The 14,413-nt window shown below is 51.3% G+C and overlaps 2 protein-coding genes across 2 annotated transcripts; one reads left to right on the plus strand and one right to left on the minus strand.

Moving 5' to 3' along the window:
- Positions 1-8,846: 8,846 nt before the first annotated feature.
- Positions 8,847-9,875, plus strand: HD556DRAFT_1451304 (uncharacterized protein; the record flags this gene model as incomplete). The annotated part of the gene is made up of 1 exon (XM_041307933.1): positions 8,847-9,875. One exon carries the CDS (start codon positions 8,847-8,849, stop codon positions 9,873-9,875), a length of 1,029 nt encoding a protein of 342 aa, XP_041152338.1.
- Positions 9,876-10,415: 540 nt separating this feature from the next.
- On the minus strand, positions 10,416-11,887 carry HD556DRAFT_1425285 (uncharacterized protein). The gene is made up of 4 exons (XM_041304607.1): positions 11,480-11,887; positions 11,132-11,428; positions 10,940-11,084; positions 10,416-10,888 (listed from the first exon to the last, which is right to left on the minus strand). The coding sequence occupies exons 1-4, from the start codon at positions 11,651-11,653 to the stop codon at positions 10,527-10,529; spliced, it is 978 nt and encodes a 325-aa protein (XP_041152339.1). The 5' UTR covers positions 11,654-11,887; the 3' UTR covers positions 10,416-10,526.
- Positions 11,888-14,413: the final 2,526 nt, after the last annotated feature.

The following is a 14,413-nucleotide window of genomic DNA, read 5'->3' on the forward strand; positions in this document are numbered from 1 at the left end:
GGTGGGACAACGGACGCGCCTAAATTTGATGGCACCGCGGACGACCTCGCTGACTTTATAGACCTATACGAGCAGCTCGCTGATGAAGTAGGTCTCCAAGGACTGATCGCATCAAAGGCATCATCCGCTACCTTGAGCGCGATGATCGCGAATTATGGGGCGGGATGCCTGAGGCGCAAGTAAGCGATTACGACGCCTTTTTAGACGAGGTCAAAGTAATGTATCCCGGATGGGATGGCAAAAGGCGCTACGCGCTTACGGACCTACAAGCCATCGCGCACGAGTATGCTAACAAACCGATGCCTTCTTACCAGGAACTGAGCAGTTACCTGCGCGCATTCAAGAAGATCATGCAACCGCTTTTGGCGGAGGACAGAATCGGGAAAGCCGAGCGCGACCGCACATTCATGGAAGGTATTCCTAAGGACACTCAGGCGCAAATCCGCACGCGCCTCATGATCAAGTTCCCGGACCACTACCCGCAAGATCCATATCCGTTCATGAACGTTTTCGCAGCTGGACAGTTTGTACTACCAGCGAACGCGCCCGCACCAAGCGCAACGGCTAGCGCGCCTAAGGCAGCATCATTCACTAACCTGGTCACAGCTAACACGTCAATGGAATTGCCCGCGCAAGGAATGGTAACCAAGCGCGAATATAAGCGCGAGGCGTCCGCATTCAACGACTGCTCCTTTTGTGGCAGTCTTGAACATTATTATGCTCGTTGCACGGAGAGACAAAGGTACATCGACGCGGGCAAATGTAAGGTTAACGAAGAGACGCGCAAGCTTGTTTTGCCAAATGGCGAGTGGATTCCAGGTCGAGGACTACTCAAGGAATGACTAGACTGACACCACGCGAGCCGCACTACCTCAGATACGACCGCTAGCGCAAGCACCACAGCAGGGCTGTTCTATCACGCGTCTGAGGAGATCGACGCGGTAATTGAAGTAGGGTCATCCGCGTTTGTGCACACAGTCGCGCGAACAGAACTTGATGGAGACGATGACACGGTGGACCTCATGACCGAGGCGCTAGCCTACGTAGCCGCGAAGCGCGAGCAGAAGCGCAACACCAAAGGTAAAAAACGTCCGCTTTGACGGTGTCGAAATACCCAGCGAAACCCGCGCGCGCCCGGAGGCCCGCATCTAGACAAGCACGGTAGAGGAGGAGATAATCTCCCCCGAAATACAAGCCTCGTCTGACAAAGGTAAAGGAAAGGAGCTAGCGAAAGTTGCGCCGTCAAGCGCACCAATAGGCGCAAAGGCGCCCCCAAAGGAGCGGCGCCATCATCATCCACGCCTTCTCCATCAGCATCATCGTCATCTGCGACCGCATCGTCACCAGCATCAGCATCGGTATCACCATCAGCGTCATCATTGTCACCAGCACCATCACAATCATCATCGTATCGTTATGCATTCGCGCTCGAGGACAAAGAGGCCGACAAACGCGTTGTCGAGCGTCTTCTCGATTCCAATCTCAACATTCCCGTAAGGGAATTATTAGCTGTATCTCCTGATGTTCGCCAACAATTTCCGCGAACTTACGACCAAGAAGCGTGTCACGGTAGGGCGCAGTATCAGTACACGAATTATCAGGACACCCCGCGACCGATCAATGGTTAAGGCAATATGAAGATGCGCGCATGCGAAGCGACGACGCAGGATCGTCGCGGATCACTTCGCGCCCCTGCGCTGTATCCGCGCGAAGACATCAGAGGGGCGCACTCTCACGTGTGTCCTAGACCAAGGCGCAGAGGTAGTAGTCATGCCAAGAGATGTGTGGAAGGAGCTCGGAGTACCGCTCAGATCGGACCACAGCCTCAACATGGAATCAGTGAACACATCACGCGACGCGACGCTTGGAGTCGTGGAGAATGTTTCGCTTGATTTTGGCGCAGGACCCATGTATTTTCAAGTCCAGGTCATCGACGCGCACGACCTTCGAGGTTTTGCTAGGGTGCCCGTTTTTAAGCTTACTTCATGTCGCACATTTGATCTCCCTGACGGGGAGCAGGATCTTATACTGACGGACCCTAATGCGCGCAAGGAATTGCGCATTCCAACCCTACCTTGGGTCAAGTGTTCGCTCGCAAGAGACGCGAAGTGCGTTAACAACGCGCTCAAGGAGGAGGAACAGGGTTTTTAAGTATCAATGATCTGCAGCATTCGTGGGGGAGACGCCTATTCGCATTCGTTTCCCAATCATTTTCATTATCACATCATGTCTCGTCTTCTCGTATTGCGCCTAACGCACCGCGCATCGCGTGCGCTGAAGGCGTTTCTCATTCTATGCTCTTAAGGAGCAACAACGCATCGTCTTTTGTTTCTACGCATCATCTTTCCGCATGTAGTATTCCGCAGTATTCAGCGCGTTACGCGCATCTAACATCCACACAGACCGCTATAGAGAAGGCGACTATTGACGCCTTCAATTCATGTTATTATTATGATCCCGCCCTTCACACGCTGGTCTACAAACCAGTCGCGAAGAAGGTGCGGACCGTGCCTACCACTATGCCAGCAGAGTATAGGGTAGTGCGCCAGTTGCCAGAAGACCCGTTAGCAGGGTTACCAGACTTACCCACCCATCCCCCAGATTTCTCTCCAGGCGCGCGCTTCACGCGCGAGCGCGCAGACAAGCTAGACCTCGACCCAGCAAATTGGCTGTGGCCAGAGGAACTCAAGTTAGTACGCTGGCTGGTTCGCATTCACGAACTCGCCTTTGCGTGGGGCGCCTCAATGAGACCTATTTCCCGCCATACAAGATTCCGACCATTCCGCACACCCCGTGGTCTCAGCGAATATTCCGATTCCACCAGCCACCTTAGATGAAGTAGTGCGCATCATCAAGGAAAAGATCTCATCAGGAGTATACGAGCCATCAACGGCCGCGTATCGCTCGCGCTGGTTTTGTGTCGTCAAGAAGGACGGAAAATCCTTGCGCCTAGTTCACGACTTGCATCCGCTTAACGCGGTAACAATTCGCGACGCCTCGCTGTTACGGACTAGGATAGTTCGAGCTCTCCCTAGGCGGATTGCCTAATCTGATAGCGGGCTCGCTACTGGAGAGACGGGGATCTTCTCTCGAATGAGAGGTTCGGTGGTTCCACTTAAGGTAGCGTCGGCTTTCCTTAAGGTGCGGCTTTGACTGAAGGACTGGGACTGTCTTTCAGAGGAAGTTCTGGTTAAAACCTAGTAGATTAAAGTGAAGAACATCTACTTTAATCGTCTACCTTTATATAAGGCTACTCTATCGTATCTAAGCTCAGCTTGAAGCTGGGTTCTAAGTGCTTATCTATCGAGTCAGAGATACCGTCCATGAGGTATGGCTTCTATCTATGATAAGGAGCACGAGGCATCCTTCTATCAGTACACGAGGCAACACGAGGCTTGCCTTCTATCTTGATAAGGTCTTCTAGACCTATGTCGTCATAGCGGTCCAGACCGCTTATCTAATCCGGCATCTCTCTCCTCCCTTTGTCGAACTTCTCGCAGAAGCATTCGCCGGTTACGCAGTGTATGCAATATTGGATTTATATTCAGGTTATGACCAGCGCGCGCTTCATGTAGACTCGCGCGACCTGACAACCTTTGGAACGCCTTTGGGCCCTCACCGGCTGACCACCCTTCCTCAAGGGCATGCTAACGCTGTACAGGTTTACCAAGGCGATACCGCGTTCATCCTGCAACACGAGATTCCAGAGTTCACGTCGCCGTTCGTGGATGATGTCCCAATCAAATCAGTGCGAACGCGCTACCAGTGCGAGGACGGTTCATACGAGACAATACCCGAAAACCCAGGAATCCGGCGCTTCATATGGGAACATTGCATCGTCATCAATCGCATTCTCCAGCACTTAGAGAACGTAGGTGCAACCGTCTCCGCCACGAAATTCATTCTAGCTGCGCCCACGGCTATTATCGTCGGGCACAAATGCACGTTTGAAGGGCGCGTACCAGAAGAATCTAAAGTCCAGAAGATACGCGACTGGCCCGAACCAACGAATCAATCGCAAGTGCGCGGATTCTTAGGGACTTGCGGAGTCTTGCGCATATTTATTCGCGACTTCTCGCGCATCGTGCGCCCGCTAATCAATCTTACTAGAAAGGACGCGCCGTTTATATTTGGACCTGAACAGCGCGAAGCCATGCAGATCCTCAAGGACGCAATCCTAGAATCGCCCGCGCTAAGGTGCATCGATTATGATAGCGAACGCGAAGTCATACTGGCAGTTGATACTTCAAATATCGCTGTCGGATTCATCTTGCTGCAAGTAGGTGAAGACGGGAAGCACTATCCAAATCGATTTGGCTCCATCGCGCTAAATGACGTGGAGAGGCGCTACTCTCAAGCGAAGCTAGAACTCTTTGAACTCTTCCGTGCGCTACGCGCGGTGCGCGTATACATATTCGGGGTAAAGAATCTGACGGTAGACGCGAAGTACATCAAAGGTATGATCAATAACCCGGACTTGCAACCTAACGCGACCATCAATTGATGAATCGCGGGTATCCTCTTATTTTCGTTCACACTCGTTCATGTACTCACGCAAAAGCACAAAGGCGTGGATGGTCTCTCAAGGAGACCACCCGCTGAGGAAGATCCCATTGAGGACGACAATCATGAAGATTGGATTGATCGCGCATACTCATTCGCTATTGCACTGCTGAACGATCGCACGCGCCGCGTAGCAGGCATCTCGGCAGACATATGCCATGAAGCGCATCGCACATGTTTTATTTTGCAGAGCGCGCGTGTGCCAGCGTTGCGCGTATATTTCGATGTCGCGCAGACGGAAGAATCGGAGCCTGATATTCCGTGCTCAAACGCAGCGCGCGCGCAAGATGCGCTGATGACCACAATAGAACAGTTCCTTACCTCGCGCGAAAGACCCCCTGACATTTCAGATCAAGAATTCGAAAAGTTCGTCAACAATGCAGCACGCTACTTCGTCCTGGAAAGCAACCTATGGCGCAGAGCGACGCATGGCAAACATCAGCTCGTGCTGCCTCCAAACAAGCGCTACCGCGTTCTAAAGGAGGCGCATGACGATTTAGGGCACAAGGGTATCTATACGGTCAGCGTGCGCCTACGCCTGCAATTTTGGTGGCCACACATCATTGAAGATATCAAATGGTACGCGCAAACGTGTCACGAATGCCAAGTGCGCCAAACATGGAGGTTGCATATTCCTCCAATCGTACCCATACCGGGTGGTCTATTCCGCAAAGCGCACATCGACACCATGAAGATGCCCAGAGCAGGTGGATTTGAATACCTTGTGCAAGCGCGATGCGCGCTAACATCGTATCCTGAATGGTGCATGCTGCACAAAGAGAATACTAACGCGCTAACCGCTTTTATTTTCGAAGAGCTCTTCTGTAGGTGGGGTCCGATCACAGAAATAGTGACGGACAACGCGCCCGCATATAGGCTCGCAGTAGACGAACTCGCGCGCAAATATGAGATCCACCCGATCCGCATCTCGCCATATAATTCTCAGGCAAACGGTATAGTCGAAAGACGACACCGCAATGTCCGGGAGGCCATCATTAAAACCTGCGACGGAGACGATTCCCGCTGGTATCAGGTAGTTCATTCAGTGTTCTGGGCAGAGCGTGTTACCATTCACAAAGCGACAGGCTTATCGCCTTATTTCATGATGCACGGTGTAGAGCCAATATTTCCCTTTGATCTCGCTGAAGCGACGTTCCTCGCGCCCTTACCAAGCCGAGGCGCGTTCACCACTACTGACCTTATAGCATGGCGCGCGCGTCAATTACAGAAGCGCATAGAAGATATTAACGCGATCAGAGACAGAGTAGTCGCGGCGCGCTTCAAGTCGATATGCGATTTTGAGAAGCGCTTCCACGCGACTATCAAATCGCACAATTTCGAACCCGGCGCCTTAGTGTTGGTACGCAACTCGAGGGTCGAATACGAATTGAGCAAGAAGACGAAGCCGCGCTATTTTGGACCTATGATCGTAGTGCGCTGCACGAAGGGAGGCTCGTATATGCTGGCCGAGTTGGACGGCGCGATCTCAAAACTGCGGTTTGCCGCATTCCGCGTCATTCCTTACTACCCACGTAGCAGGGAGCGTGTATCGGTAACCCAAATGACTGGAGTGGACGACGAGAGCATCGACGAACTAGAAGCGTATGAAACCGTAGAACCTGAAGAAGATGAGCCCGAGCGCGCGCGACCATTCCCCCCCCCCACCGCACATCACCCAATCAGATTCGCATATCCGCACGTTCCTCAAAAACATACAAACAAAAACACCAGATAATACAAAAAACACAAAAATATTCCATCAAGTACATACTCTCAGTTTTACCCCGGGTTTCGTCCAGTGATATCTTTGTCTATCATTCGTCCATATAACGCGCATTGCCTGCACATAAACCCCACAGACTCTAGAATACATCAATGCACCACCGAAACGCTCATATTCCGCAAGTACATACTACTAACTACCATATTTGTATAGCGCGCGCATAATCACCCCCATAGACGTTCACTTTCTAACGCGCGCGCGGCGCCGCGCACCTTTTTTCTAATTTTCATTCAAACGCGCGCGGCACAACAAGGCAGGGATAGATGAAGGAAGGCGCGCGAAGAAGACAAGACGGGCGCGCACCCCGCAGAAAACCTAGTAAAGTCCATTGCAGTACCTTTATCTTGTCTCACGCTCGAGCCTTACTTACAAACTTATAATCTTAAATTCATAGCCCAGTGAATCAGACGAGGACATGGACATGGACATGGGACAACAACATCAGGATCTATTGCAAAGGCGCATTGGCGCTTAGGAGAAAAACAGGTTGTATCTAGTTCAGAGAAGCATTGGCGCGCTCCTCCAGGTCAGACCACTCCTGGGACATGGCGAAAAGTTTGTTGGAAAGCGCCAAGAGATCCACCTGCTGGGCGCGCGCATACTGGCGCGTCTTCAAAGCGGACGCGCGCATAAGCGCATTCTCCTCCCTCAGGCGCGCTGTCTCAGCTTGCACCTCTCTCAACTCCTCCTCTGGTCCCTTGTACTTGCCTTTTCCCTTAGGCGCAGAGCCAGATGCCAACGGACCCTCGGCGCGCACAGGGATAACGCGCGAGGCGCGCACAACCTTATCCTCCACAGTGCGCTCATCAATAATCATCACATCTAAACCAGACCCGTCAGATCCATCTTCTTCAACGGCAATAGAGGAGGCAGTCTCCTTGGCAGACTCAGTAACCATGGGGCGCTTGGGCATAGGCTTGCGCGGACGCGCCTTGGGTCCGTCTGTATTGTTGCGCTTAGCTAATCCCAAAGGCGTCAGTAGCGCGCCAACAGAATCCGACAAGACGCAACTTACAAAAGGAGCAAGCGCGCTTAGAAACGTCACAAGGAGGGCAGCGCCTGCCAGGCGTGCCTCCGCAAACCTGATTCTTGCTGGCGCAGTTGGTGCAGCGAGGCGCCGAGGGAACAGACATACGCCCAACCTTGCGCTAATGCGGACGAACATTCAGTAGAGTAGCACACCAACACGACATAGAGAAACGCACCTGCATGGAAGCATCAGTACCAGACGCGTTGGTGGCGCGCGCCTCGGTACCCGGCGCTTCAGTGGCGCGCACAACGCGCTTGGGAGGCGCCACTGGAACAGTCTCGATCGCCTTTGCTTTCCATCCCTTCACCAGCACCTCAATCTCCTTGTAACCCTTGCGCCCCTGCTTCAGGAGCTCCGCGCTCTTATTGTCCATATCCAGCTCCACGCTCAACGCACCCGCACGCTCGGAACAGCCGTTCATGGTTGCCTAGGAATGTTAGATCACAAAAGGCAAGCCATGTAAGCGCACTCACCAGTACAGAGAGCCACTCGCGCTGTAGAGACTCGTGCCTCGCATTGTGTGATATGGCACTTTCCACTAGGGAGTACACAGCACGACTTGCAGCATCACTCTGTGTGCTATCCACAGCTATTCCCTTACGAGGCGCAGCTTTCCCACGCAATGCGCAGCATGCGCGCACGACTTCCCGCGCTTTACGATGTATACGCGCGCGCGCTTTCCCGCGCTTGAGCGCCCTATAGCGCCAGCCATCCAGAAGCATCCATCCACTGTCCACCAAGCTCTCTAGTGCGTATATTCCCATTTCTCTTATTTACATATCGTTCCACCTCTATTTTTACCATGGACCCTTACTTACATATATCTTTACATACCTACTCGGTAGCGCTTCGGCTCCGCATGACAGCGCTTAGGCGCCATATAAGCGCCAGCAGTACATATTATTAGACACTTTACTTTCCAACAAGAACTTTACCTCCCACTTACCACCCACATACTACCTAGGAGAACATAGTAGAAATCTATTCTTTGACACCTCGCGCTCGTATCTCTTGTCTAGTATCTAATCACCCCTTAAGCAAACTCACTCTTACTCTCTCTCATTACCGCTCACGCGCGCGCACGCTTCCCGCGCCTCGCGCGTACCTTCGCTTTCCCGCGCCTTGTGCGCACCTGCACACTTTCTCGCGCTTCGCATCAGCCGACCAGTAGCGCCTTCGGCGCGCACTACTAGATCCTTGCTGCACTCGCTTCCCCTTTAGGGTCGAACGCACTTGTCGTCTCAAGTATAGCAGACTAGGCAACGCGCGACCTCACAACATTTACAGATACAGTCTGGAGCATCATTTGTTCCTCACAGTATTGTTGTTTCTACAACTGGAGCCCACCGCGAGGGGTCCATCTGGTTTAGTTTTGATTAAGTGATTTTGATTTTAGGATTTCCTGATGAACCCGTACTTCGGACCCGACGGCCCGACGATATTTCCGACGTACCTGCAGTTTTTCCCATCATGCCCGACAGATTTGGCATGCCATTCAGGACAGAACAATCAGCCCCAAGATTCACCGGCGATGTTTACGGAGTTTTCGCATTTTTGCAATCTGTAGACCAACTTGGACAAAAGTGCAATTTATCGGACACTGAGCTCATCAAGTATACTCTCAGGTATATCCAATGCGACCACAAAGAACTATGGGCAGGATGCCCTGAGGCCCGAGGTACATCTTGGTTAGATTTTACTAACGAAATTCTGTCGTCCTACCCAGAAGGAGGCATACACGAGTATACCCGACCCGACCCGAAGCCAGAAATACCCGAACCCGAGGAATCCGATGATTATGAATGGTGGACACTTCCCCTAAGTGACGAATACACACCCGCACAAGAACATCTAACTTCAGAAATAGAAATCTCCGCACCCAAAGACCCTATCGCAACATCCGACGCCCCAGAGGGAGTCCGAAGTCCCGAAATTTCGGACTTGACCTTCGGACAAGTTCAGTTACCATCGGAACAATTGGATGTATTCTTAGAAGTCATTGATGCAGACGTACTAACATCAGAAGTCTTAGATTCAGAGCTAACGTCGCTAGAAGACAACGTACCCGAGATACCCGAAACATCGGCCGACGAATTCCCCGAAATATGGGATATTTGTACCAGGAGTTTAGATCACGAACTCGTTTTACCTTCTCCGGATCGCACTGATCATTTTGTTCATGCAGTAGCCGTCGCTTTAATTCTCACCGGTTATGTCACTAGGTCTAGGTATCATTTTGAATTGTCACACCCGAAAATCCGCACGTCAAAGCCCGAAACACCCGAAACACATTTCCCCATCATCCCAAAGATATGCCCCGTTTACCCGCAGTTTCCCTGCATAGTTTCGCCCTATCGTCACCCGTCGCATCGGATCCGAAATATCCGATTCCATCATCCGGTCTACCGACGCTTTCAATACCCTCGTCCATCGCACTCCCAGATCGCGTTTTACCAGTATGAAAGCCAACGACGTCTTTACCTTAGGAAAAAGCTATAGTTCGAAACCCCGAAATTTCGGGTAACGCGATACCCGAAAATGCGCACATATGTTCATAGCTTGCACGTTTCACCCTGGGATTAGGCCGGTGTTTCATATCTCAATAACCCGAAAAATCACTATCCTCATACATCCACACCTACAGAAGAAACTAATAGTACACAGACATTCGAATCCGAACGCGCGTTAATAACCCCTATTTATATAGCATTTCATCTTCGAACTGCGCATCGCGCGCGCACCCTTATATATACGTAGAAAAACCCGAAAACCCGAAAAACCCGAAGAGAGACAGTCAAAAGTTGCACGAAGAAGTCAAGTCAGATGGTAATCTGCGTCCATAGTATCATCTTGACTACGTTATCCGAAAATTCATCTGGCACTTATGATTATTTTTTTCATTGTTTTTTATTAGACACCCTAGTAGGGGATGACCTAGCATCAAGACACGAGACACGGACACAAGGGACACAGGACATACATGGAAACTTCGGACATCGCATTGGACCCGACGCTTTGACATTTCGGACATTAGAAGAATTCATCGGACATCACGCTTTGACATTCGGAAAACACGCGGAATACATTGTACAGCTAGGAGAAACGCTAATTGGTAGTACAGAAGCAGAAAGAAATTGAAAGAGACAGTATTCAGAAACGCGCCTTTTTGGTGACATGCGCCTGCATCATGTCCAACTCATTCGCAACTTCGGACATCAGCCCCTGGATAGTGCGAAACTTCGCATAGACACCCCGAAGCTTACCCGCCAAAATCAGGTCCTCTCCACTCAAACCCGAATCCGCAAGTGCGAAATCCTCTTCCTCTACATCCGCCAACTTCCTTTTCCTACCCTGAATCAGCACCACCGGCTTTGTCTTCGAAATACGCGAGGCGGATGCCATATCTTCACCATCGGAAATCGTAATAGGAGGTTCGGATCCGAGCGAAGACCCGACCCGAACCTTGGAAGCCGCCATCGGCCGACGCGCAGACGCTTTGCCCTTGGCGCGCGCTAAGTACAGGAGTCAAAACACCGAAAAATGCGAAAAAGAGGAAATCTCACCAATGCGAGAATAGGAACATGCCTGTTTAGAGTTCCGGCACTCTGTACACCCGCGTTTTTCGGGTCCGAAGCATTCGGTGTCACGCTTAGCGCAGCGGTCGCAGGGAGGGTCGTGAAGAATCATTCCATCATCAGAATCATCACCCTTGCGAAATATCTAGCGTAAGACAAACGCAAAAATTTCGGACTTACCTTCGGCGCAGGATGCTTTGCCTTGCGCACCCGAGTCGGCCGCTTAATCGGAACTTCGGACTCGCCGTCCGCATCTTCTTCTTCATCGCCCTCACCTTCCATCGAGACATCCACAGGTGCGCCTTGAGGTTCGGAAATTTCGGCCTGACGCGCGGCCATTTCCTTGAGCGCATGCAGCTGTTCCACGAAGCGATCATGAATCCCAACCAATTCCTTACCCCTCGCAACATCCTCCGCAGTCAACGCAAGTGCGACACCCTTATCCTTTCCGGCCGCTATAAAGATTCCGATATCGGACTTTCGGATATTAGCACGGAAAACCCGAAAATCACAGCAAATGCGACGCACCGAAATCTTGTTCCACCTCCTGCACCATTCTTCCTTTTCCACCATGAGATCCGGCCTATCATCTGGTACGCACTTCGATTCGGCTTCCATCTTTTGCCGAAGTTCCGAAAATCCGCGCTGGAGAGACTCAGCCTCAGGAGATAAGACTTGTGCAGTGTCAAAGGGGAACGCCATAGTGAGATTAGATGAAGGGGAAAAGAATGAAAGAAGAGAAGCGCAGTTGTCAAGGGCTCGGGTTTATATGCAGAAATCGTGAGAAAGTCTCGGCCGCATTTCCCGCTGGTCACGTGACTTAGAAAACCCGCAAATTTGGTGAAGTCTTCCCACATACCGCTGACTGGGGACAGTCAGTATTCAAAGTTCGTAGGAGATGTAGGACACGAGCTGGCGCTGGGCTCGTATTGAGCTATTTCACAGTACACGCCAAATACCCGTCACATGCTAATCACTTCCCGATGTTATCCGACGCTAACCCGCCAACCCGACGTTTAGGCCGCATCGGACCCGATGTTTTCCCGCGCACTTGTCCTATCCGTGTCCCGTCCTGTCTTGCTAGCCCCACTAGGTGTGTAGTTCATTATTTCGCACATTACTCACGTCGTAGCCAGCGCTATTACATGTTTTCCCATAGTCCGCAGCGCCTCATGTTTATTTACATGTACTTCGGATCCGAAATACTCCGCCGCTACTTTCGCCTACGGGTTCCGCATTTCTACGTACTTACATATATATTGGACTGACCTCGAGCATTATTCATTATCCAAGTAGAGGGGAGCAGTTCCCCGACGCTTAGTGGTCAAACCCGATATTTCGTAGTTCTTAGTTGATATTGCGAATATCATCGCTCTTTCATTATCCGTATCAGTCATTGTTATTATCGCGCACACCGCTCGCTCTTCCGACGCTCGCTATAGCGTTACTATTAGTTTCCGACACCCCGAACCAGAACCTGATACCCCGAAAACATCGGACCCGACGCTTTTGCATCGGACATCGTAATTATACCTTCGGACATTGTTTCCCGCGCTCGGACTATTGACTCCACATCACTCACTTACCCCCAAGACTATTCCCAGACCGCAGACCCCTGGGTCGAACGCACTTGTCGTCTCAAGTATAGCAGACTAGGCAGTGCAAAGACCACAACAAAAATATATCAGTTTGGAGCCATCTTCGTATAGCCCCACTCAGTATTGTTGTTTCTACAGCGCATCCACATCTCTTGATCCTCGAGGAGCTCCGGCTTGAGGTCTGGCGTCACCATGACGCACGCCTCCAATGCGACCAGGGAAGCGGTCCAAGCGCTGACAAGGCGGTCGGTATCGGACTCCGCGCTAGCATCAGCCATAGGCGCGTCCTCAGGGTGAATTGGCGCCACAGGCTCAGGTTCTGGAGAGGGAGTGGAGTTCAGCATAGCGGCAGTGAAAGGAGGCATGATGGTAATGATAAGAAGGAAGACAAGAGATCGCGAGAACACTTCCATCTCTTATCAACAACCCCATCGATTAGATCAGCGATGCTCGCGATCATCAAAGGAGCGGCCCTACTCTCGCGATCACATGACCCCTGTCTATCACCATTTCTCCAAGTCAAAAAATCCCGCGCTATAGCTCTGAGTGGGGACACTCAGAATGTAAGTTCCCAGGAGATGTAGAGACTCGCGCCTCTCAATGCCGGATATGCGGCCTTCTTACCCATTTAATTCCCTACCTGTATCAGCTCACATCCTAAGGACCAGTCATTCGCGCTCTCGCGCGCGCGCCCTACGTACGCGCCTCACTCGCACATCGCACACGCACACATGCCCTTCGCGCGCGCGCTCCATAGGCCTTCGCGCTCCTACCATCCGTCCCTCTGTCCTTTGTCCTTGCTGATTTACTGGTGCGTTATTTTTATCTCTCTCTTTGAATTAACGAACCTTTGGTCCGACCTCCGCGCTTACATACAGAGAGTCTATTTAAACTTAGAATATATTTAGAAGTTGATATGGTTACTCGGTTCGGGAGCGCGCTCGGAAGCGCGCCGCATAGCGTAATCTCCCTTCTTAAATAAAGGGAGGATTCCTTTGGTTCTGGTACTTACTTTCCCCTTATCTTGATATACTGCAAAGTGTATAGTTCTCCCTCCAATACTAGAAATCTGATTATATTCCTCCACTGTTTGACACCTGTGCCCTTGCTATTCTCTTAAGGACTCCTCTCCTTCATCGTTCAAGCGCGCGCCCGCTTACGCGCGTACCCTCCGCATCTCTCGCTCACGCGCGCATCTCGCACGCCTTCGCATCGCCTACGCGCGCCTTCGCGCGCGTTACTTTCCCGCGTCTACCAGCGCCCGTCTAGTTGACAGAGTTTCCCTCCACCTTATTTGCGAGGAACTTCTCTCAGTAGCTGTCCTTCGGGTCGAGTTGTATTCTCGTATCCAGGTCTTGCTGTAGAGCCCCCTTTCTTTTAGTGTTTTCACCCACAGTCAAGATTCCTCACCTTCAATGGTCTTGCATAGTGATCTGAGAAATGTCGTGAGGCTTAAGAGAAAGAAAAGTGGGAACAACTGACCATATCAAAGACATCCTGGAGGGCTGCCTCGACCAGCTCGCTGTGAGTAAGGGTCCACTGTAGCACTCGAGCTCGTGCTAGGCGCAAATTCAGTTATTTTATGATCCACATTGCACGATAATCACTTCCCGTTCAATCCGACACTTTGACTAGCGGACCCGATGTTTCGGCCACATTGGACCCGATGTTTTCCCGTGCACTTGTCCTATCCATGTCCCGTCCTGTCTTGCTAGCCCCACTAGGTGTGTAGTTCATCATTTTGCACATTACTCATGTTGCAGCAAGCACTATTACATGTTTTCCCATAGTCCACAGCACCTCGTGTTTGTTTACATGTACATCGGACCCAAAATATTTCGCAGCTACTTTTGCCTACAGGTTC

This window comes from Suillus plorans (genome assembly GCF_016647745.1).
Source record: "Suillus plorans strain S12 chromosome Unknown HD556scaffold_126, whole genome shotgun sequence".
In the NCBI taxonomy this organism is placed as follows: Eukaryota; Fungi; Basidiomycota; class Agaricomycetes; order Boletales; family Suillaceae; genus Suillus; species Suillus plorans.